Source organism: Vipera berus, assembly GCF_964194415.1.
Source record: "Vipera berus genome assembly, chromosome: 13".
Lineage (NCBI taxonomy): Eukaryota > Metazoa > Chordata > Lepidosauria > Squamata > Viperidae > Vipera > Vipera berus.
Window position 1 is genome coordinate 4,836,651 of NC_138216.1, and position 23,571 is coordinate 4,860,221.

A 23,571-nucleotide genomic window follows, 5' to 3' on the forward strand; every position below is an offset into this window, starting at 1 on the left:
CAAACAGTTGTTCAATCTCTCTTTTTTTAAAAAAAAAATCTCCAGTGTTGGAGCATCCACAACTTCTTTCCACGGATGAATTGTTCTCGTGGTCAAGAAATTCCTCCTTAATTCTAGGCTGGATCTCTCCTTGCTTAGTTTCCCTCCGTTGCTTCTTCTCCAAAGAATAAAGACAATAACCTCCCACCCCACCTGGCGACAGCTGTCAATCGAAAAGCCACTTGATGGGTGCATCCCATTCTAGGGTCCCCAGGCCTGTTGGCAAAACCAGGCCTTCAGGGCCTTGCGAAAGAGTGTCAAAGCGGGGGTGGGGGCAACCTTACCTCCGTAGGGATGAGGCCACCACGGAGAATGTCCATCTTCTAGGTCCCCCCAGATGGACTTTCTTAAGAGAGGGGACCCACAACATTTCCTGCCCCCCCTGCTCTGCTGGGTGGGGGCAGATGTGACCGCCCTTCAGATATTTTTTATTTTATTTTATTTTAATTCCATTTATATCCCGCCCTTCTCCGAAGACTCAGGGCGGCTTACAAGCTTAGCAGTAGCCTTCATTCTATGTATATGCCTGCTTATTAGGGCTTTCACACACACACCTTCACACACACACCCAAGCGGCATTATTACAAAGTCAGCTTAATTGCCCCCAACAATCTGGGTCCTCATTTTACCTACCTCGGAAGGATGGAAGGCTGAGTCAACCTTGAGCCTGGTGGGATGCGAACCTGCACTAATTGCAGGCAGCTGGTGTTACTTAAGGAATAACCTGGTCCCAAGCAAGGGCTTTAAAGGCGACAACCAACGCCTTGACCCGGAAGCAGATCGGCAGCCAATGCAGCTCCGGCAGGAGAGATGAGACACCTGTGTACATCTGGGATCGCACACAACCGTGTGGGCCGCTGCGTTTTGAACCAATTTCAGCTTCCGGACACTTTTCAAGGGCAGCCCCACGTCGCGTGTTAAGGAAGCATAATGTAGAATAACTTGGCATGAAGGAACCTGGGTGATCTGCGATGCTCCCTTTATCTCCCCTCCTCCTTCTGTTCTGAGTTTATTATTTCTGTCTTAATCAAAGCTTGTTCCATCTTCTAGGGCTGGCTATCCCATTTTGGGGTGATTGTAATGAAAAAGCAGACCGCCAACTTTATAAACGTGTAAATGTCAAGACGTGAAACAATGATTTTTTTTTGTTCCCCCTGACCATTTCCAGCAAGCTTTGAAGGGGTTGGGTCAAAAGTCCACATGTGTTTTTAAAGGTTAAATGACAGGGATAGGGATAACTAGAGCTTCCTGTTAATTTAAGGAAAGACTTTAATTCTGTCTCTCGTTTTCTTGTTGGCCCCCAGAACGTTATGGAACAATTCAATCCAGGGCTGAGGAATTTAATAAACCTGGGGAAAAACTATGAAAAAGCCGTTAACGGTAAGTCTCCACGGCCTGTTTAAGGCGTCTCGTCAAATGTTTTAATTTTGCAGTTTGAAAAAAAAAAACCCTAATCATTCTCTTGCGGCGAGATATGTCCTTGGCTGACGACCACAACGGGGCCCAGGATTTCTGTTGCAAAGCGAGACTGTTGTTCAGTGAGTGGTGCCGCATTTTGCAACCTTCCTTGCCACAGTTTGTTGAGAGGATCTCTGCAGTTGTTAAGTTAAGCCACACGGTGAAGAAGAAGAAGAAGAAGAAGAAGAAGAAGAAGAAGAAGAAGAAGAAGAAGAAGAAGAAGAAGAAGAAGAAGAAGAAGAAGAAGAAGAAGAAGAAGAAGAAGAAGAAGAAGAAGAAGAAGAAGAAGAAGAAGAAGAAGAAGAAGAAGAAGAAGAAGAAGAAGAAGAAGAAGAAGAAGAAGAAGAAGAAGAAGAAGAAGAAGAAGAAAAAATAAAAATAATAATGGGCCCTATTCGGATGACCATAACACCCTGGCTTATTCTTTTAAAGAGGAGAAAGGAGGAGGAGGAGGAGGAGGAGGAGGAGAAAAGGAAGAAGAAGATGAAGAAGAGGAGGAGGAGGAGGAGGAGGAGGAGGAGGAGAAAAGGAAGAAGAAGAAGAAGAAGAAGAAGAAGAAGAAGAAGAAGAAGAAGAAGAAGAAGAAGAAGAAAGAAGAAGAAGAAATAAAAATAATAATGGGCCCTATTCGGATGACCATAACACCCTGGCTTATTCTTTTAAAGAGGAGAAAGGAGGAGGAGGAGGAGGAGGAGGAGAAAAGGAAGAAGAAGATGAAGAAGAAGAAGAGGAGGAAGAGGAGGAGGAGGAGGAGGAGAAAAGGAAGAAGAAGAAGAAGAAGAAGAAGAAGAAGAAGAAGAAGAAGAAGAAGAAGAAGAAGAAGAAGAAGAAGAAGAAGAAGAAGAAGAAAAGATTGTGAATAGGAAGCTTGGTTGTAAGTCAGATTTTTTTCAGGGCCGTCGTAACTCTGAACGGTCACTAAACAAGCTGTTGTAAGTCAAGGACTACCGCTAGAACCTTGGCCCAATTTATTTCCCAGGGTGACTGATGGCAGACCAAATAAGAGGAAGCAGCCGAGATCCCGGACTAATAAAGCAAGATATGACTCTAATAACTTAACAAGGGTGCAGATGTAATACGGAAATAACGAACAGAAGAGAACCAAGCCAGCCATAATCTGCTTTTATTAAAAAGGTGAACTGGTTCGGCTTTGATGTGAAGCAGAACTAGACCCTTCCTCCAGAAAGATTAACATCTCTTCTCTGACTGAATCGGAAAATTATAGACTTCCTAATTCCGTGGGAGCGGTTTCTCGTAAATGTTTTAAAAAAAATATACCGGCTGCTTAGCAAACACGACAATGCCCAGTCGATTTGCTCTCCATTCAAGAACGAGGGTAAAGGAAGTGCTAGCACTGTAAACTGGTTTAAGCTCCTTCCATCTTAACCAGCTTGAAGCCTTGATTTCAAATGACTTAAATGGGGTGGGGGGGAAAGCCATTTCAAGGGCTGACCAGCCACCGTTTCATTCTGGCGAAAATATTCTGCAGCTCATCCTTGGCTTTGTTGCACGCCAGGCTGACTAAGGAATTCCAGGACTTAACACGTCTTTAGATTTAGATTTAGATTTTATTAGATTTATATACCACCCTTTCCCGAAGGACTCAGGGCGGTTTACAGGGCATTTTAAAATCACATCAATATAAAATACAACGTCTTCACGTTCTCAACTTTGAAAAAAAAAAAAAGCAACTATTGTAAACCAAGTGGGATGCAACTTCAACGTTGTATTCAAGATAATAGATTTAACACTCCATCCCTATGTGGAGAAGGCTGGCTCGTCAACAATGCTTTATTTTTTTCCATTCGGTTGGAGCTGACTGTTGGAGATTGTCTGCATGAGTCTCTGCAGCTTTCTTGGCGAGGTGTTTTCAGAAGTGGTTTGCCATTGCCTCCCTCCAAGGGCTGACAGAGAGTGGCTGGCCCAAGGCCATGCAGCTGGCTTTCCTGTCTCAGGCGGTACTGGAACTCACTGTCTCCTGGTGATTGGCCCAAAGTTACCCAATCGGGTTTCATGCCTAAAACAGGATGGGACATTGTAGTCTCCTGGTGATTGGCCCAAAGTCATCCAGCTAGTTTTCATGCCAAGGCAGGACTAGAACTCACCGTCTCCTGGTGATTGGCCCAAAGTCACCCAATCAGCTTTCATGCCCAAGGCAGGGCGGGAACTCATAATCTCCTGTTGACTGACCCCAAATCATCCAGCTTTTATATGTAAGGTGGGACTAGAACTCACAACCCCCTGGTGATTGACTCAAGGCCACCCAGCTGGCTGCATGCCTAAGACAGAACTAGAACTCACAGTCTCCCATTTTCTAGCCTGACGCCTTAACCAAAACACCAAACTGGCTATATTTCATATATAGTTAATTGATGATTAAACACCCTACTGTCAAGGACAATTAACACAAGCTTTTCCTTTTTTTTTTCTTTTTCCATTTTTATCTCTTACTCTAGGTATGGTCCTAGCTGGCAGAGCTTACTATGACGGTATTGCAAAAATAGGTGATACTGCCGTTGCGTCACCTGTGTCTAAAGAGTTGGGTAAGTAGACAACATAGATGATTTACATCCCCAGGATTCTCGACACAGAGCTGTTCTTGCCATTTTAAAGTTTAACTTTTTTTACTTTTACGTAGTAATGTAAACTAGGTAAAGGTAAAGGTTCCCCCGCACATGCGTGCTAGTCGTTTCCGACTCTAGGGGCCGGTGCTCATCTCCGTTTCAAAGCCGAAGAGCCAGCGCTTGTCCGAGGACGTCTCCGTGGTCATGTGGCCGGCATGACTAGACGCCAAAGGCGCACGGAGCGCTGTTACCTTCCCGCCATAGCAGTCCCTATTTTTCTACTTGCATTTTTTACGTGCGTTCGAACTGCTAGGTTGGCAGAAGCTGGGACGAGTAACAGGCGCTCACTCTGTTACACGGCACTCGGGATTCGACCCGCCAAACTGCCGATCTTCTGATCGACAAGCTCAGCATCCTAACCCACTGAGCCACCGTGTCCCTAATGTAAACTAGCCATTTCTATAACAACAAACCTATCTAATCGGTAAAAAAAATCAAAATCAAAATCAAAGTTTCATTTCCCCCCCCCCACTTCAAGCACAAAGTCTAAAAGCCGTTTCCAAGTAGAAACAAAAGGAAATTCTGTGTGCTGTTTTTTTTCTTTCTTTAATCAAAGCAGTTTAGCCTTCTCTAACTCCATCAACTTTGCCAGCCATCCGTCCTTTGCGGGAATCTTTTGTGCGTAAAGCAATTTTGCTGCCATCGACATATATAACGTCAAAGCTCCAAATCTGAAACTTTTTCAAAGGAAACCCCACCCGCCACCCCCCAAAAAAGTCCAGTTGCCTTTTGGGCAAAGCACCTTTGGGACTTCCTAGCCCCCTTGTCGTTGCAGCCCAAAGAGAGTCGTATATGTTCAAATTTATTTTTATATTAAACGTATTATTCTGCTGGCATCCCCATGCTACGGAGCGGAGAGATTGCGTTCCTTCCTGTGGGATCATTTCAGTCAATTCTCTTTCCCTTTGCCAAGATCATGATCCCGTTCTTGAGCAAACTGTTTATTTGAAAGAAATAAATCAACCGCCCAGAAGCTAATCAGTGAATAATGCCATGTCATAAGTAGCATTGGCTTTTGTCCCTTTGCTGTACTGAAATGGACAAATTATTGGAAGGCTGTCACCACGATGGTTTTGTAATAGACTTAAAATAGCCCCTAAAAGTTCTGGTAGGACATTATTTTTTTTAATGTTCATTGAAAAGACAGCCTTTGGATTCTCTCCAAGTTAATTTCAGATAAAGTCCTTGCTGTAGAAATACGAAAGCTCAGAGTTCTTTGAACTGGGCGCCGTAATAGTTTTAGTCCTTTGCAGATAAAACCTTTCAAAGGACTTTCCAAACTCAAAGCAAGTCGTCCTTAAATTAGGAAGATTTGAAGATGTTTGTTTCTACATTTTTTTTTAACCACGGAAGGTTAACCGTGGTTAGCTTCAGATTGGATCTAGGTGTTTTCCCAAGGAATGTTTAGATCTCTGCCTTAAATCTGCAGGGTTAATCTTTTGAGGGGTGTGTGTGTGTGTGTGTGCGCGCGCGCTGAACTACAGTATATATATATATGAGGTGTGTGTGTGTGTGCGCTGAACTACAGTATATATATATATATGAGGTGTGTGTGTGTGTGCGCTGAACTACAGTATATATATATATATATATGAGGTGTGTGTGTGTGTGTGCGCTGAACTACAGTATATATATATATGAGGTGTGTGTGTGTGTGTGCGCTGAACTACAGTATATATATATATGAGGTGCATGTGTGTGTGTGTGTATGCTGAACTACAGTAGATAGCTAAGTACAGGTAGAATAAAAGACTTTTACGTCCCCTCTCGTGGCTTATGTATCTCCTCGAACCAGTTCAAAGATTTAAGATACTAACTGCAGCATTTAAAAAAGAAAGTGAAAATTTTAAACAGCTTTTTAATAAAAAAAATATAAGGGAGGGAGGGAGGGAGAGAAAGAAAGAGAGAGAGAATAGACAGAGGTATGATGTGTTACTGCTTTTGTGGCAGCAAGAATGACAAGTTCCTTAAAATACGTTTACCTTATTGCTTTTTCTAAATCAATATTTGGGGAAAAAAACTGAGCTGGGTTTTTTTCCTGCCTGGGTATGAAATAAGATAAAAACTTCCTGGTAACAAGTCCTCAAAGAACTGTGAGAAAATGAAAACTGCTATTTGCCTTACTATAAAGTTACACAATTGTTTACTTTTATATTTGGAATGCAAGTTCCTCGTAGGTTTTTAACCTTTTGGATATATAGGTTGTCATGCGTCGTGGACCAAAGTGAGATATTTTTTTTAATAAAAACTCTTATTTTATACAGTTAATGGAAATCAGTGGAAATCTGAGTTCTCCCCCTTCAAAAAAAAAGAATTATTTTTCTATAAAAAGGAGCATTTTATGCTGGGTTTTTTTTTATTTTCTTCTTTGGGGGGTGGGTGTCAAAAATAATTATAATGAAAGTTACCCACGTCAGATTAATCTGTTAATATTTTGCCCACAATTAGAAGGAAGAATTTCACAATCTTTAGGGATAATAATACAGACGTGCATGAAGTCACTCTCAATTTTTCACGGATTTATACTCTGTTCCAGATGGTTAAAGATACCTTCTGAATACTGAATTGGGCAAGTCCATTTAAAAATATATATATATATATGAAAGAGGCCTAATTGATTTGGCCTTTCAAAATTATGCAAATATTTGCACTGTATTGCACAGAAGGCAAAGTAGCCGATGTGATTACCTGGGTTGGGGTTTTTTTTGCTGCTCGTGAAGTGGTGATTTAAATAGAAACAATGCCGTTATTTCCACCCCCCCAAAAAAAGGTACAAGGACTCCACGCAGCCTAATCCTAATTGTGCCACTTATCAATTTTATCACTGACGTCTTTGCTCTGCCAAAGATCCGGTCATTGGAAAAATAAAAAAACCTGTCCCCCTTTGTTCCGTTTCTGAGTCTGTTCTTGAAATGGTGATTACTTTTCTTTTTTCTTTTTTTTAATGGCCATCTGAGCATAAAGGACAATTTTATTTTGGTTCTGTGTTGGGTAGGCATGGAGTGGAGCCAGCATTATGGACAGAACGATTGAAAGGGCTGACATGAATTTTACTCTGCATTAGTCATTAATTCCTGGACAGAGAAGAATGGTAGATCTTTCCCCATTAACCCTCGGAGTTTGCCATTTAAGCTGGGTTTCATATGTTGCAACTCAAGATAGAACATCCTCGTAACTTAATAAATAAAGTTGGAAGGGAGCTTGGAGGTCATCTAGTCCAACCCCCTGATCAGGCGGGAAAGCCTATACCACTTCAGACAGGTGGCTGTCCAGATTCTTCTTTAAAACGTCCAGTGTTGGAGCATCCACAGATTCTGGAGGCAGGTTGTTCCCCTGGTTAATTGTTCTCACTGTCAGGAAACTTCTCCTTAGTTCCAGGTTGCTTCTCTCCTTGGTTAGTTTCCATCCGTTGCTTCATGTCCTGCCTTCAGGAGCTTTGGAGAATAGCTTGACTGCCTCTTCTTTGGGGCAGCCCCTGAGAGATTGGAACATTGATCAGAATAACAGAGTCAGAAGGGACCTTAGAGATCTTCTAGTCAAACCTCCCACTCAAGGAGGAGACCCTTACTGTTTCAGAAAAATGCCCGTCCAGTCTCTTCTTAAAAACTTCCAGTGTTGGAGAATTCACAACTTCTGGAGGCAGGTTGTTCCACTGATTAATCCTTCGGAATGTCAGGAAATTTCTCCTAAATCTCTTCTCTTGGTTAGTTTCCATCCGTTGCTTCAGGTGCTTTGGAGAATAGCTTGACTCCCTCTTCTCTGGGGCAGCCCCTGAGATATTGGAAGGCTGCTATCATGTCCCCCCTGGTCCTTCTCTTCATTAAACTAGACAGACCCAATTCCAGCCACCAAAGGTCATTCATTTTTTTTAAACTAGTTGTGTACGTTTAGAAGAACAAGCAATGAAGGTAAATTTAACAAAGAATGCTAAACTCTGATGGATCGTTTCATCCAGAGCAGAAGGCTAATTGAGGCAGGTCATAATTTGCTAAAAACGGCAACATGAGTACATAGAGGGTGGTTACCCATGGAGGAACTGAAAGAAAGATCTAGAAAAACTGGTGGATTCTCTTTCGCCGATCCGTATTGTACCTAGGTGTGGACAGAGTTTGCCGCTTAATCATGACAGTTGAAAAACGCATCCTCTGCAGATGCTCAAGCTTTCTTAAAAGTTAGGTTTCTGAAGGAAAAATTATATATATGTATATTTTAAAAAAAGGGACGCGGTGGCTCAGTGGGTTAGGACGCTGAGCTTGTCGATCAGAAGGTCGGCAGTTTGGCGGGTCGAATCCCGAGTGCCGCGTAGCAGAGTGAGCGCCTGTTACTCGTCCCAGCTTCTGCCAACCTAGCAGTTTGAAAGCACGTAAAAATGCAAGTAGAAAAATAGGGACCACTGCGGTGGGAAGGTAACAGCGTTCCGTGCGCCTTTGGCGTCTAGTCATGCCGGCCACATGACCACGGAGACGTCCTCGGACAAGCGCTGGCTCTTCGGCTTTGAAACGGAGATGAGCACCGGCCCCTAGAGTCGGAAACGACTAGCACGCATGTGCGGGGGAACCTTTACCTTTACCTATATTTAAAAAAAGTAGTGAGCATTAGGTTCAGGATGGACAGCCACCGTAGAGTGCCAAGATTCAGCATCAAATTTTTGAAATGATTGCAAGGACTTGGCTGTCTCATCTCGAATCCAGAACTAGGTTGGAGCTCTCTCGTCACCTTTCGAAATAAAGCGAGGGATTAAATCTGAGATAGCATCTTCCTTGGCTACTTACGGCCTTTCAACTTAAACAATAGCTGAATGATCTGCAAGTTGGTCCTAACGAAAGAGTGAATCTGACAGATTTCCATTAAACCAGAATTAAATAACTGAATCTAGTTGTTAGGTGTATGTGTGTGTCTTGAACCAGACTTGCCTAAATGTAGTTATGTTAATGATAGTTTCTTAACTGTTTGCATTTCTAACCCAAGATAAAATAATTTAATTAATTTAATTCTAGAACCCTTCCTTCCTTCCTTCCTTCCTTCCTTCCTTCCTTCCTTCCTTCCTTCCTTCCTTCCTTCCTTCCTTCCTTTCTTCCCTTCCCTTCCCTTCCCTTCCCTTCCCTTCCCTTCCCTTCCCTTCTCTTCTCTTCTCTTCTCTTCTCTTCCCTGTCTTTTTTGAACTTCCCTACAATACAGTATATTATTGCCTATAAAAGCAATCTTAGACCCACGTCGGTCTTAGAAATGGCATTCTATTCTGTATGTTTCCATTTTGGATCTACTAAATTGCTGAAAGGAGAATACCTATCAATAATAGATTTGCAATTTCCTACTGAGCTAAATCTTTCAAGGTTATTCCGGATTCTGTTGAAAGAATGGAAATATTGGACAGAATACCAACACACTACGGTTTTATTGTATTCCACACATTTTACTTATTTTACTTATTCAATTTTATATAACCATCCATCTCACGGACGAAGTGACATTTCTTTTGGAGGCACATTAATTTTATAAATCCCATCTGAAATAATTATAGGGATGTATTCCAGATGGGCATTTATTTATTTATTTATTTATTTATTTATTTATTTATTTATTCAGTTGTGTGGAGTTACGATTTTTGGCTTTGCTTTGACGAAGACTCTGATGCGATCAATAAAATGTTTGCCAGTGTTACAACTCCGCTGGTTTCTGTTGAGTAGATTCCCCTCCCGTAGGGCACCATGTTGGCCACAGAGACACGGTCTACTCTTCTGCTCCTTCTTATTTCTTCTAAACACAGAAATATTTTGCCAGATTGTAACCGGTCATCACATTCTCTTGAGACACAAAACATTTTAAGGCTGCTGAACTTCAGTGCCTTCTCCAGTCAGATGCCTAGACAGAGAAGCAACATGACAGGACAAGAAACACCCCCCCCCCCAAAGAGATATGAATTCATCCTCTATCCCCACCACCACCTCCAGCCCCGGAGGAATTAAGTCTACATTGTGACACCCTCAAGACTCAGAGACTATCTTCCATTGCTTTCCCCTGAGATTCATCAGCAAGGAATTCCAGGATTTTAACCACATCCTGCTTCTAATTATCAGCTAATCAAAGGTCACTTTCTTCCTTTTGAGAACCTCCACGCTCAGCCAGGGATGAATAAGGAAGAACTGCTGGGGAGAATCATGGTCCAAAGGTTGCAAGGAACACAGTCAAGGACTGGGACTGTGTAACGTGGTTAAGAACAGCCCCGCCAGGCTTCTTGGTTCAACGTCAGTGGTGCAAAATGATGTTTGGGAGAGGAACAGCCGGAACAGCCCCGGCGGATATTTTGATCTTCTCGTTCGTTTTTTCCACTGCCACGCCCCACAACAGGCAAACTGATAAGCTTGCACAAGGGCACACACTCACCCCTTTAGAATGCATCTGCAGTGTTGTGTGAAATGACACACCCTCTGGCAAAAAAAGCAAAAAAAGAAAAGCTTCGGCACTGGCAGACGGTGATTTAGCTTGTTATCAAACCAGGGTGTATATTTTTGCCTTGTAGGTGTTTCATTCTGCTAAAATTGTGTTGACTGGTCCTTTGTGGTTGGTGGTTGTTTGGGGAGTGACCCTGGTCGGTCTGTCTGTCTGTCTGTCTATCTATCTATCTATCTATCTATCATTTATCATCTATATCATCCATCATTTATCATCTATCAATCTGTCTATCTGTCTATCTATCATCTATCTATCTACCTATCTCATTTATCATCTATCAATCTCTATCTCTCTACCTATCTCATTTATCATCTAACAATCTATCATCTCTAATTTGTCTATTTATCTAATTTATCATCTATTTCATTTATCATCTATCAATCTATTTATCATCTCTATCATCTGTCTGTCTGTCTATCTGTCTATCTACCTATCTCATTTATCATCTATCAATCTCTATCTACCTATCTCATTTATCTATCAATCTATTTATCATCTCTATCTAATTTGTCTATTTATCTATCTAATTTATCATCTATTTCATTTATCATCTATCAATCTATTTATCTATCATCTCTATCATCTATATATCTATCTATCTATCTATCTATCTATCCATCCATCCATCCATCTATCACATTTCTGCTGTCCTTTTCCCAGTGTTCCCAAATCTTTTTCCTCCTATGATTGGGATTCCACGTTCCTCAATGAGTCTGGAATTGTCTTTTTAACCTCCACACAACTGCAGATATTCTTTCCCTAATAGTGGTGTGGAAGAGAAGATGTTGATCAGTTGCACAGAGATTTAAGTTCCCAATGTAAAATGACTAAACATTCTGTAAGGAATGTACAAATAAATGAATAAGGGTGAAAAAGAAGCGGGCGGGCGCTTAGATAGTAGCATCATTGCAATACAAAACGGGTTTTTTTCCTTCTGGGAGTAAAACCTCACATTTTTATAGCAATATTAAAGCAAAGTTAAGATAACAAGCCAGCACGTGAGTCTGTTACTTTGATCAATAAGGGATTCAATCCATTTCTGGTATTTATAGGTATTGCCAGTAAGTCAGCAAATCGCTTTTTGACTGAGTTTGTTTTTTCAAGGGCAGTAGACTCTAAATCAGGGTGCTTAAGAGCTTAAGTCTTGGATGCACGTAGGAGAAGACAAGTCTAACCTATTCAGCAGTTTCTCAGCACAGGGCCAGCTCATCCAAGGCAGTGTTGAGCAATATATAAATCTCAGGGCTTGCAGCCCAGAAAAGGGATTAAAAAGCTTGAATCACGGCGAGAGAGAAAAAAAAGTTCACCACACTAAAACTCATTTGATGCAAATTAATTTGTTAGTCAAAACACTTCCTTAAAAATCCAGTGGTTGTCTTTATTTCTCGAGCATCCGTGCTAATAATTTCACACATTTAGCGTTCTTGATTCAATCCTGCTTTGCACGTTACATAGAACAGAAGGCGCCCCGAGGCTTTTGTATAATTTTAATAAATTCTTTATACGTGGCTTTTATGTATTCTGCACAGAAGGATATGGAATGTACAAAATGTCACATATTAACAGCCGTCGGCAGCCCTCAACTTACAACAGTACGTTTAGCGACCGCTCAAAGTTACAACGGCGTTGAAAAAAGTGACTTGGGACCGTTTTTCTCCCCACGGTCACACGAGCAACATTCAAAAGCTCGGCAACTGGCACATACTTAACGACAGTTGCAGCATCCCGGGGTCACGTGATCCCCTTTTGCGACCTTCTGACCAGCAAAGTCAATGGGGGAAGCCCGATTCGCTTAGCAACCTTGTTCCTAAGTTAGCGACCTCAGTAGCTCACTTAACGACCGCGGCAAGGAAGGTCGTAAACTGGGACAAAACCCACTTGACGGCCATCTCGCTTAACAGCAGAAATCTCGGGGGTCCATTGTAGTTGTCATTTGAGAACTCTCTGTACGGAATCTCCTGCTTCTGCAGTGGGCTGGACTAGAAGACCTCCGAGGTCCCTCCCAACTCTTGTTATTCTGTTAAGGGTGTTTTGTTTTTGTTTTTTAAAAAAAAACATTTTCCAGGAAGACTGGCCATTCTCTCTCGTTCTGCTCGCAGTAATCAGCGAGACCAGAATAACAGTATATAGCAGATTTGGTTGCTTTTTTTCCAACCTTGCCCTGCCAGGTAAATTCATGGTTTTCCTGAACATATACACGTATCCGTGTACAAGGGGCGGAGACAGCAAAGCCCTTTTAAAACCGCCAGCATTCTGACATGTTGATCTAGGCAAACAGAAAACCGCTGGGCTAGTTGCGTTGGTGCAGCAGCACCTTTTGCAAAGCACCGACCGTGTCACCGTAATTAGGATATTTTTTTTATAAAAAAAAACCACTCAAAAGCCACACGCTTTCCACAAGCTTTACTCTCCGTGGAGCTGTGGCTGCAGCTAAGCTTCTCCCTTGCAAATGAGGGTTTCCTCATTGCTCGATCTTAACTACAGGTAGGTAGGCTGAAGCCGGAACGGGCGATGAGCTCACCGCCGCCAAGCCTTCCCGTAGTTAACCGATGTGTAAGTCCCATTTAAATAGGTGGGACCCATCCATGCATAGCTGTAAGCCGGGGCCGCACCTGGTTGCCTTCCATTTTTTTCAATTTGCAAGTTGGGCGATAGAGCCAGTTAGCAGACAGACAAGGTCTTTTTCAGGTGGAAATTTCAGTGTCTATTTTAAATGTATAGGGAGAACTATTGTCTCTCTAAAAATGGACGGTGGTCAAAAAACTAAAAAATAAAAAGTTCCTACAAACATCATCTCCAAGATATTTGACTTGTGTTGCCCTTTCTTCCTTTTTTGAAGGGCTCAAGGGACCGAAAATAAAATTTAATCTTGTTTGTCAACAGGACACGTCCTCATTGAGATTTCCATCGCTCAAAAGAAACTCAATGACAGGCTGGAAGAAAACGTAAGTGAATCTCTCTGCGGTCCTAAAAGATTGTGTAAATATTCCCATACGAAGAAATGCTAACCTCCTCGGCCTTCTGTCCCATTTTTATGGCCACAGTTCAAGAGATTCCACAAAGAGATTGTATCGGAGCTGGAGAAGAAAACCGAACTCGATGTAAAATACATGAATGTAAGTGTATAATTTTTTTTCCCCCGGTGCTGGAGAAAATGAAATGTAAGAATTTGCCCCTTGAACCTACTGTTATGTTGGTAAATAACAAAAGATCTCCAACATTGAATTTACAATATGGCAGTATTTTTACACGTGTGTTTATGCGCATGTTTAGAACGTGAGCAATGAGTTTGGTTTAAATTTGTTCTTAACTGTTACGAAATCATGTGGATTCTTAAACCAGTGGTTCTCAATCTTTACTTCACCATGGACAACCCCTTTAAATACCTTTTGTGGCCGTGGGCCATGGCTGTGGACCCCAAGACTCAAGATTTAAATCATAACATTTTTTCAAGCCTTCGCGGGCCCCCCAAGACTTAAGATTTAAATATAACATTTTTTCAAGCCTTGATGGACCCCCAAGACTTAAGATTTAAATATAACATTTTTTCAAGCCTTGATGGACCCCCAAGACTTAAGATATAAATATAACATTTTTTCAAGCCTTTGCAGACCCTCCAAGACTTAAGATTTAAATATAACATTTTTTTCAAGACTTGGCGGACCCTCCAAGACTTAAGATTTAAATATAACATTTTTTTCAAGACTTGGCGGACCCCCACCCCACCGTGATGATATCATGGACCCCCCAGGGCTCCATGCAGACCACAGGTTAAGAACCACCGTCTTAAATTAAATCTCTAAGATCTAGATACGGTCCTAGAAATATTTGATGAGATACCCTCCACTGCTCTAAGTAGACTCTAAAATTATATTCCAAGAATGCTCACTGCAAGTAGAGTAAGCTGCTAGAGACTACTCATTAAGTATTTCAGTAGGTGGCGCTACTTAGCCAATTTCGGTTGAACTCGGAAATGCTAAGCCAGGTCAGATCTGCTTGCTACCTGGATACCTGCCATGTAGGCTCCACCAGGAAACCAGAAGTAAAGGAAACTTAAGACCTATTTGAGAAATTGCTGGAAGGAAGCTTAGCTTGAAGGAAATTTTGAATAATGCCAACACCTACATTTTTAAGGACACCACAGAAAATCCCGGTTGATTTTCAGATGGTTGAATCTTTTTAACGAGAGGATTCCCACGGCTTCTTTGACTTTTGTTAGAAGAGTTACAATATGTCAGGTCAACCGTCTCTGAGTAAACCTATAAAGTTGGCTACTCTCCAGCTGGCAAATGAGCTCCATTTTCCTCTCGTGTAGGCGAAGGTACCGAGCAGAGATACTTTTCAGAATCAACCAAATAACAGAATAACGTAGTTTTAACTTGGAAGAAGCCGTGGATTCATTCTCTGGTTCCTTACGCCAAGCGTTCTCCTCTTTTGACGTCAACCAAATTTAGGTGTCCCTTTTTTTTTCCAGTTAGCAAGGTTAGAAATCTATGTGTCTGAAGGTGAGATAAGATCTCAGTGCAGAAATAAAATGAAGACAGGAAGAGGTATTAAAAAAAAACCTCACGAATATTCCTCTCGGGGAAATTGGTCAACAGGTTGAAGCATGTCTTCATAAAATTGTAATATTGTTATTCCCTACGGTTTCAGAACCGTAGGAAAAAATCTATTTTTTTTTAAGCCTGCTGTTGTCTCAGCATCCTCCCTCAAGTAGGAACACGCTGATACCAAATTCCCAACCTCATGATGGACTTCCTACAAGACTCGTGTGTGAACTTTCTCCTTACAGGCTACTCTGAAGAGGTACCAGAACGAACACCGAAGCAAACTGGATTCTTTGGAAAAATCTCAGGCGGAGCTGAAAAAAATCAGGCGGAAAAGTCAAGGGGGACGGAACGCTTTTAAATACGAACATAAAGAAAGCGAGGTTGGCACTTTCCCCTTGAGTTTACCCTCCCACATTGGTTTGAAAGTTTAGGAGGGCTTCCTTCATCCCTTCTCCGTTGTGGAAAAATTAATTGGCTATTGTGTAGGTTTGGCAGCTTTATCAAGGGGAATACATGTGGGAATATGTGTGGTTGTCTGAATCTGGTCTTTTCATGCTTGGTCTAGTATGTGGAAAACGTAACCTCCCGACAGAGCGATATCCAAAGATTTATTGCGGAGGGTTGCCGAGAGGCCTTGCTGGAAGAGAAGAAACGGTTTTGTTTCCTGGTGGACAAGCACTGCAGCTTTGCCCAACGCTTGTTCCATTACCACGTGGAGGTGAGTATGGAAGAGTCACCTGAATCCGTCAGACTAGAGCTGGTCGGGACCTTGGAGGTCTTCTAGTCCAACCTCCTGCTCAAATAGGAGACCCTCTACCATTCCAGTCAAGTGGCTATGCAGTCTCTTCTTAAAAACCTCCAGTGATGGAGCACCCACAACTTCTGGTGGCAAGCCGTTCCACTAGCTAATTGTTCTCACTGTTAAGAAATGTCTCCTTAATTCCAGGTTGCTTCTCTCCTTGATTAGTTTCCATCCATTGTTTCTTGTCCTGCCTTCAGGTGCTTTAGGAAATAAGTTGACCCCTTCCTTTTCTTTGTGGAAGCCTCTCAGATACTGGAACACTGCTATCATGTCTCCCCTGGTCCTTCTTTTCTCCAGAGTAGCCAAACCCAAATCCTGCGACCGTTCTTCATATCTTTTCGTCTCCAGGCCTTTCGTCATCTCAGTTGCTCTTCTCTGCACTTTTTTTCCCCAAAGTCTCAACATCTTTTTCGTAAGGTGGTTACCAAGGCTGGCTGCAGTATTCCACGCCTACCAAAAACAAAACTCCAAACTCGGGGTTTTTTTTAAAAAAAACTGCCCTCGTGGAACAAAATTGTAACCCAAACCGTGGCCAATTTCTAGATTTGCTCGAGAGAAGCGTCTTTGTTTTCCTAGTGATCTCTTTATGAGTTCTACATTTTCGTCCTGTTCTTTGTAGTGCTCGGAGATACTTAACTCCAAGTTGCCGGGCTGGTTGGACACCTGCAGCGATGCCACCAAAGTTCCAGAGAACATTATGAATATGATAGAAGAGATCAAGACGCCTGGATCGGTTTCGCTCTCGGGGACCCCGCTGCCTTCCCCAATGATTGAGAGGAATAACCTGGTGAGAGAGGTGGGCAGTGGGCAGTCAACATGGTGGCCCCAAGTGTACAACTCAGGCATTTATTTAATAAATAAATTTATTACTTATTATTTAGAATTTTATCCCAGCTTTATTACTTTATAGGCGGTAAATATACCGCTCAAAAAAATAAAGGGAACACAAGATAAGACATCCTACTATTAAATACAGTACATTGTGTTGTTTAAGTGTTCCCTTTATTTTTTTTGAGCAGTATATATACAGACTACTCCTTCCTCTTCCTATTTTCCCCACAACAGCCCTGTGAGGTGGCTTGGACTGAGAGAGGCTCAAAGTCACCCAGCTGGCTTTTATGGCTAAGGGAGGACTAGAACTCACAGTCTCCTGGTGATTGGCTCAAAGTCACCCAGCAAGCCTGAGGCGGGACTAGAACTCACCATTTCCTGGTGATTGACCCAAAGTCACCCAGCTGGCTTTCATGCCTAAGACAAGACTAGAACTCACAGTCTCCTGGTGATTTACTCGAAGACACCCAGCAGGCCTGAGGTGGGATTAGAACTCACCGTCTCCTGGCGATTGGCCCAAAGTCACTCAGCCGGCTTTCACGCCTAAGGCAGGATTAGAACTTGCCATCTCCCAGTTTCTAGTCTGGCACCTTAAATCTCACACAGAAGCACACCTGTTCCTTTACGAATTTCTCAAACTGCACTCACAACTCCGGTTTTCACCCTATACACACAGTCTAGTTTGCATTCATTCCTGGGCTGCTCCTCCATCTATTCCGGGATATAATCAAGCCGGGAAACCGGCGAGGGATCTAAACAAGGGGCAGGGTGGGGAGGAAAAACCTTTCAAAGGAAGCAATTCAGTTTGGATAGGTCAATAAAACTGCTGGTATTTTATCATGCCTTTGTGCGTCGTTCCACAACATCGACGCTTTGACTTTCGGTTGGCAGATTGGAAATAATTACGATTCCCTTCGAAGACATTCTCCTCGGGTGCCCCCAGCGCCCCCAGGCAAAGCCTACACCAGTCCCTTGGTGGACATGTTCAACAACCCATCGGTCGTGCCAAAGACATCTTCCGAGAAATTAAGCAACGCAGCAGGTAAGTACCACACCTGCCTATCAGTGTGTCAAGGTGGTCACATCGTGTACAGGTAATCCTCGTCTTACTAGGGTTCATTCAGCGGCCGTTCGAGGACACAACAGCACTGGAAAAAACTGACTTATGACCATTTTTCGCACTTACAACCATTGCAGCATCCCCCTGGTCACACGATCAAAACTTAGATGCTTGGCAACTGACTCACAATTATGATGGTTGCAGTGTCCCCGGGGGTCACCTGATCCGCTTCTGTGACCTGACAAAGCCAATGGGGGAAGCCAGATTCGCTTAACCACCACGTTACTAACATAATAATTGCAGTGATTCACTTAGCAACAGTGGTAAGGTCGTTAAATAGAGCAAAACTCACTTAACAACTGACTCGCTTAGCAATGGAAAGGATGGACTCAATTGCGGTTGTAAGGACTACCTACTTACTATACTACAGAAATTAATAGAATAGAATAGAATAGAATAGAATAGAATAGAATAGAATAGAATAGAATAGAATAGAATAGAATAGAATAGAATAGAATAGAATAGAATAGAATAGAATAGATGGAATGGAGAATAGAATAGAATAGAATAGAATAGAATAGAATAGAATAGAATAGAATAGAATAGAATAGAATAGAATAGAATAGAATAGAATAGAATAGATGGAATGGAGAATAGAATAGAATAGAATAGAATAGAATAGAATAGAATAGAATAGAATAGAATAGAATAGAATAGAATAGAATAGAATAGAATAGAATAGAATAGAATAGAATAGGAATAGAATAGAATAGAATAGAATAGAATAGATGGAATGGAGAATAGAATAGAATAGAATAGAATAGAATAGAATAGAATAGAATAGAATAGAATAGAATAGAATAGAATAGAATAGAATAGAATAGAATAGAATAGAACAGAATAGAATAGAATAGAATAGAATAGACAGATAGTAGAATAGAATAGAATAGAATAGAATAGAATAGAATAGAATAGAATAGAATAGAATAATAGAATATCGATTGATTAGATTAGATTTTGGGAAAAAGCGAAATTTAAACTAGAATCCTTCACCCAGAAGAGCATGGATCGTAGTGGCAAGCAGTGAATCAGAGAGAGCCCTCTCTAAAAGACACAAGCTAGGCTGACCATCTCCAGCTTGGATTTGTTAGCTTGATGCTCTCTGCTGTGGAATTCCCGTTAATTTCACCCGCCTCTTTCTGTCCGCTTTCCTTTCTCGCGATGTCATGCAGATGATTCCAGTTTATCGCGATCTACCTCTGTGGCCACCGGACTGAACATCATAAAGCGTCAGAAAGTCAAGACCATCTTTCCACACACCGCTGGGAATAACGAGACCCTCCTGAGTTTCGCCCAGGGCGACAATATCACGCTTCTCGTTTCGGAGGAGAGGGACGGGTGGCTGTACGGAGAACATGATGTCACAAAAGTGTACGCCAGTGCTTCCCAAACGTCTCCGTTTGTTACCCCAAAGAGGAGGAGGAGGAGGAGGAGGAGGAGGAGGAGGAGGAGGAGGAGAATGACTGTAGGGTCCGTGATACTTTCTGACCTTGGTTGTTTTCTTGCAGACGTTTCATTACCATACTAGGTAACAACATTAGCGTACAGTCATAAAAACGTCTCTAACAAAAGAACCAAGCTCAAGAGAGCACCGAGGACCCCACAAACGCCTTTTCTTGTTGTTTACAGCCTATCTTAAGGGTTTCTACAAAGCAGTAATTTATTACACCATTGCCTTCTAGGAAAGGCTGGTTCCCATCCTCTTACACGAAGCCCTTTGAAGCTCCGTCAGAAGAGACCTTGCGCACTGCAGTTCCAAGGTAAAGTTGGGTTGTTCTAGAAGCTCTCCAGAACTGAGCTGAAGAATTTGTCGCTGCTTGTTGGGATTTAACAGTGGCTCTCTCTCCTTTTAGCCCTGCGCCCGTCCGAAGCGTCAGCTCAGTCAACCTAACGGGCAGAGAAAACCCCGTCATTCCGCCGCCAGATTATGTCATATCTGGGCAAACCAAACCAGCTTCCGAACCAAAATTTGAAACTTCTAGAACCACAGCAGCTCAAGGAGAAAGCGTCTCTCTTGTAAGTAAACCTACCCGTTTTGTCACATAAAACCACCCAGCTTTTCAAAATACTTTGGCTGACGGGTTTCATCCAGCTATCTGAGCAACGCCAGGCCAAACTTAAAACTTCTTCTACTTGCTAGTTGTATCATTGTTTTAAATGTTAGCCCTTACTTTGGGGGAAAATATTCATCCCCCGCTTCAGTTGCACTTCACGAGCTAGCATTGTAAGTGTCACTTGTACTGGCCAAGTCTTAGTCCAATTACAGCTCTCGGCAGAAAAAGCTGGTTCAAATTTGGTGCTGCCTGCAGCAAACGAGAGACATTCGGTTCAGATGAAGTTTTAAACTGTTAAGATGACATTTCAGGGGTTGGAATAGAGCCAACCTAATAGAGCCAACCTATGAGAAGCCGACAAAGGGACACGGTGGCTCAGTGGGTTAGGACGCTGAGCTTGTCGATCGGAAGGTCGGCAGTTTGGCGGGTCGAATCCCGAGTGCCGCGTAACAGAGTGAGCGCCTGTTACTCGTCCCAGCTTCTGCCAACCTAGCAGTTCGAAAGCACGTAAAAATGCAAGTAGAAAAATAGGGACCACTCCGGTGGGAAGGTAACAGCGTTCCTTGCGCCTTTGGCGTCTAGTCATGCCGGCCACATGACCACGGAGACGTCCTCGGACAAGCGCTGGCTCTTCGGCTTTGAAACGGAGATGAGCACCGGCCCCTAGAGTCGGAAACGACTAGCACGCAAGTGCGGGGGAACCTTTACCTTTACCTATGAGAAGCCGAGAGAAGGCTAAATAAATTCAGATATTATAATTCCTGTTTGTTCAAGAGTGAATATGAAGTTGATCAGCCAGGGAAAAAGCCACGGTTAAGTCAGTTAAGTTTGAAAACTCTACCCATAATGCTTAGGTCTAACGGGAAAGCTAGGGCGCCATCTTCTGGTCTCGACGAGCCATTGCAATTTAGGCATTAGTGAAAGTGAACTGATATGAAATTAGTAAGAGGAAATTGACTCTCTCTGAATTCATAACGCATTCTGATGAGACACTTCCCTGAATCACACCCTCATTATTCAAAACAAGGATTACTTACAAAAGAGTTGCCTCTCTTAAAAGTCGGAAGTGATTACCAAGGATTGTCCTGCAAACGCTCGTTTGTTTATTGCTTTTTTTTGGTCCTAAAACTAATAACAATCAGTCTAAACTCCAAATAAAAAAAATAAAATATGACATTGAGAGACTGAAATAAAGCAAAAATACAAAAAAAAAAACATTAGTATAAAATTACCAAGTACAGGGATTACAGTCAGGAGAGGCCAATTATGGTTGACAGTGTGAGTTTTAAGTCAAGGTTTTCCAACTTCCAACTTGGCAACTTCAAAATGTGTGGATTTCCAACTCCCAGAGTTCCCCAACCAGCCGTGAATTCTGGGAGTTGGAAGTCCACACTTCTGCAGGCTCCCCAACTTCCTGGCTGGAGAATTCTGGGAGTTGAAGTCCATGTCTTCAGGTGCCCCAACTTCCTGGCTGGGGAATTGTGGGAGTTGAAGTCCACACGTCTTTGGGCTCCCCAACTTCCTGGCTGGAGAATTCTGGGAGTTGAAGTCCATGTCTTCAGGCACCTCAACATGCAGGCTGGGAATTTCTGGGAGTTGAAGTCCATGTCTTCAGGTGCCCCAACTTCCTGGCTGAGGAACTCTGGGAGTTGAAGTCCACACATCTTTGGGCTCCCCAACTTCCTGGCTGGGGAATTCTGGGAGTTGAAATCCATACATTTTCAGGCTCAATGTACTCAGTCATACATTTCAAGTGCCCTTCCTGCTTATTCCTTTTGCTTGAATGGCTTTCTTTTCTTTGGCAAATTATGACTTTTCTTTCCTTCCTCAGAAACCTAACATGAATGGCATTGTGAAGCCACCTTTCCTAAGGTAAGTTGGAATCATTCAATATCATTGAAAACATGCAACAGACTCAACCCCCCCCCCAAAAAAAAACAACAGCCTTGGTTTATCTTTCCGTGAGATCTTCTGGAACTGTTCAGGTGGTCTTAATCACATTCTTGGAAATGGATTGAAACCATCTTTTATTTTATACAAATAAAATTAATAATAATAATAATCTTTTTCCCTTGTAAAAATAATAGGGCTTATTATCACAAGCCTTCTCATTGCGCTTCTATCTGTGCCCTCGCGTGTCTGCTTTCTTACAGTGGCGAAAATCCGTTTGCAACCGTGAAACTCCGACCGACAGTCACGAACGACAGATCGGCACCAATCCTTCGATGAGTGGCACTGAAAAACCCCCGATTTTTTTTTAAATCCTACCTTGTTAACATTGCACAGCCTGCCGCAGCCTGTGGTCCTTCAAGGTGTTGCGTTGGGACTTCGCTGCCAGCTCAGCATCTGGAGCGTCCCCTGGTTGATGGCGGCCATACTGTCTTCAGCAATATGATTTCCAAATACTGTCTGAAGTTTGTTTTTAACCTTTATTTAAATGTTAATTAATATGTACAGCAGCAGCAGCAGCAAATTGCCAAAGTTTCTTGACTTTTTTAAATGAGCTTTTTTTTTTTTTTTGGCTTCTTGTTTCTGCTAATTGTGAATGGCTGCAGATTTTGCTTTGATTTTACAGCGTGCCTTGTTTAGGAAGACAGAATTAACTTTAGGAAAGCAGAAATAGCCAAATATAGAAACCAGCAGATCTGATCCTTTAGCCTTGTATTACCAGCATCACTGCTTAGACGTTTTGTGCCAATGGTGTGGTTTAATCCTGTGGATCAGTTCCGTTTTACTTTTGCTTGTACAATTTACTTAAGAGAGATACGAGTAGCTGCTTTTTAAACAGGCAAGCCATTTAAGGATGACCTAAGAGAATTATCATGCCAAATAATATTTTCATTACATAAGCTAAGATAAAATGCCTTAGGGATACAGTAATAAATAAATACTCTAATCAGAAAACGGGACATTCTCTCATTGGTTTGCAGTACATAAAATCTATTACTCTCTCTTCCTTTAAATAGGATTTTATTTTTTATTTTTATTTTTAATTTTTTTTTAAATTCCATTTATATCCCGCCCTTCTCCGAAGACTCAGGGCGGCTTACAAGCTTGGTTCTCTTGCAGACGTTTCATTACCCAAACTAGTAACCTCATCAGTGCCAACACCGAAATATTTGCAAGAAAACAACCAAGTTCAGGCAGCACCAGGGACTCATATTAATATTAATACTACTAATATTCTCCTTTATGGGATGCTGTTTTAACAGGATTGTCTGAAACAAGCCTTTTTGACGGTGGATCATTGGACAGAAAGCCTTAAAAGAGATTTTTTTTTTCTGTTCAATTGTGTCTCATTTTCAGACACTGCCTGAAAAAGTCCCTTCACTTTATTTTTCAGAAGTGGTTTGCTGTTCTTCCATCCTAGGGCTGAGAGAAAGTGACTGGCCCAAGGTCGCCCAGCTGGCTTTGTGGCTAAGGTGGAACCAGAACTCACCGTCTCCTGGTGGTTGGCCCAACTGTCTTTCAACCCTAAGGCAGAACTAGAACTCACCATCTCCCAGTTTTCTAGCCTGGTGCCGTAGCCAGATACCAAAGTGGCTCTTTTTTATGGCACAAATTTGTCATTTTCACTCCGTATTTTTCAGAGCTCCTCAGAACTGCTAGAAATAGCATATGAATTATAGCCCGGTTTGAG

The 23,571-nt window shown here is 42.2% G+C and overlaps 1 protein-coding gene across 3 annotated transcripts in view; it reads left to right on the forward strand.

Moving 5' to 3' along the window:
• The window catches only part of BAIAP2L1 (BAR/IMD domain containing adaptor protein 2 like 1), a 40,183-nt gene extending 16,777 nt beyond the window's left edge, over positions 1-23,406 (forward strand). For 2 of the 3 annotated variants that reach the window (XM_081338094.1, XM_081338096.1), the window contains exons 2-14: positions 1,344-1,419; positions 3,954-4,040; positions 13,458-13,519; positions 13,619-13,690; positions 15,367-15,504; positions 15,690-15,842; positions 16,546-16,722; positions 17,649-17,799; positions 19,050-19,248; positions 19,560-19,637; positions 19,731-19,893; positions 21,763-21,803; positions 22,085-23,406. In XM_081338094.1, the coding sequence (XP_081194220.1) occupies positions 1,344-1,419; positions 3,954-4,040; positions 13,458-13,519; positions 13,619-13,690; positions 15,367-15,504; positions 15,690-15,842; positions 16,546-16,722; positions 17,649-17,799; positions 19,050-19,248; positions 19,560-19,637; positions 19,731-19,893; positions 21,763-21,803; positions 22,085-22,160 (1,473 nt within the window). In that variant the 3' untranslated portion in view covers positions 22,161-23,406. The remainder of the gene's footprint in view (positions 1-1,343; positions 1,420-3,953; positions 4,041-13,457; positions 13,520-13,618; positions 13,691-15,366; positions 15,505-15,689; positions 15,843-16,545; positions 16,723-17,648; positions 17,800-19,049; positions 19,249-19,559; positions 19,638-19,730; positions 19,894-21,762; positions 21,804-22,084) is intronic. The other variant, XM_081338095.1, reaches the window with a different exon arrangement.
• The last annotated feature ends 165 nt before the right edge of the window (positions 23,407-23,571 follow it).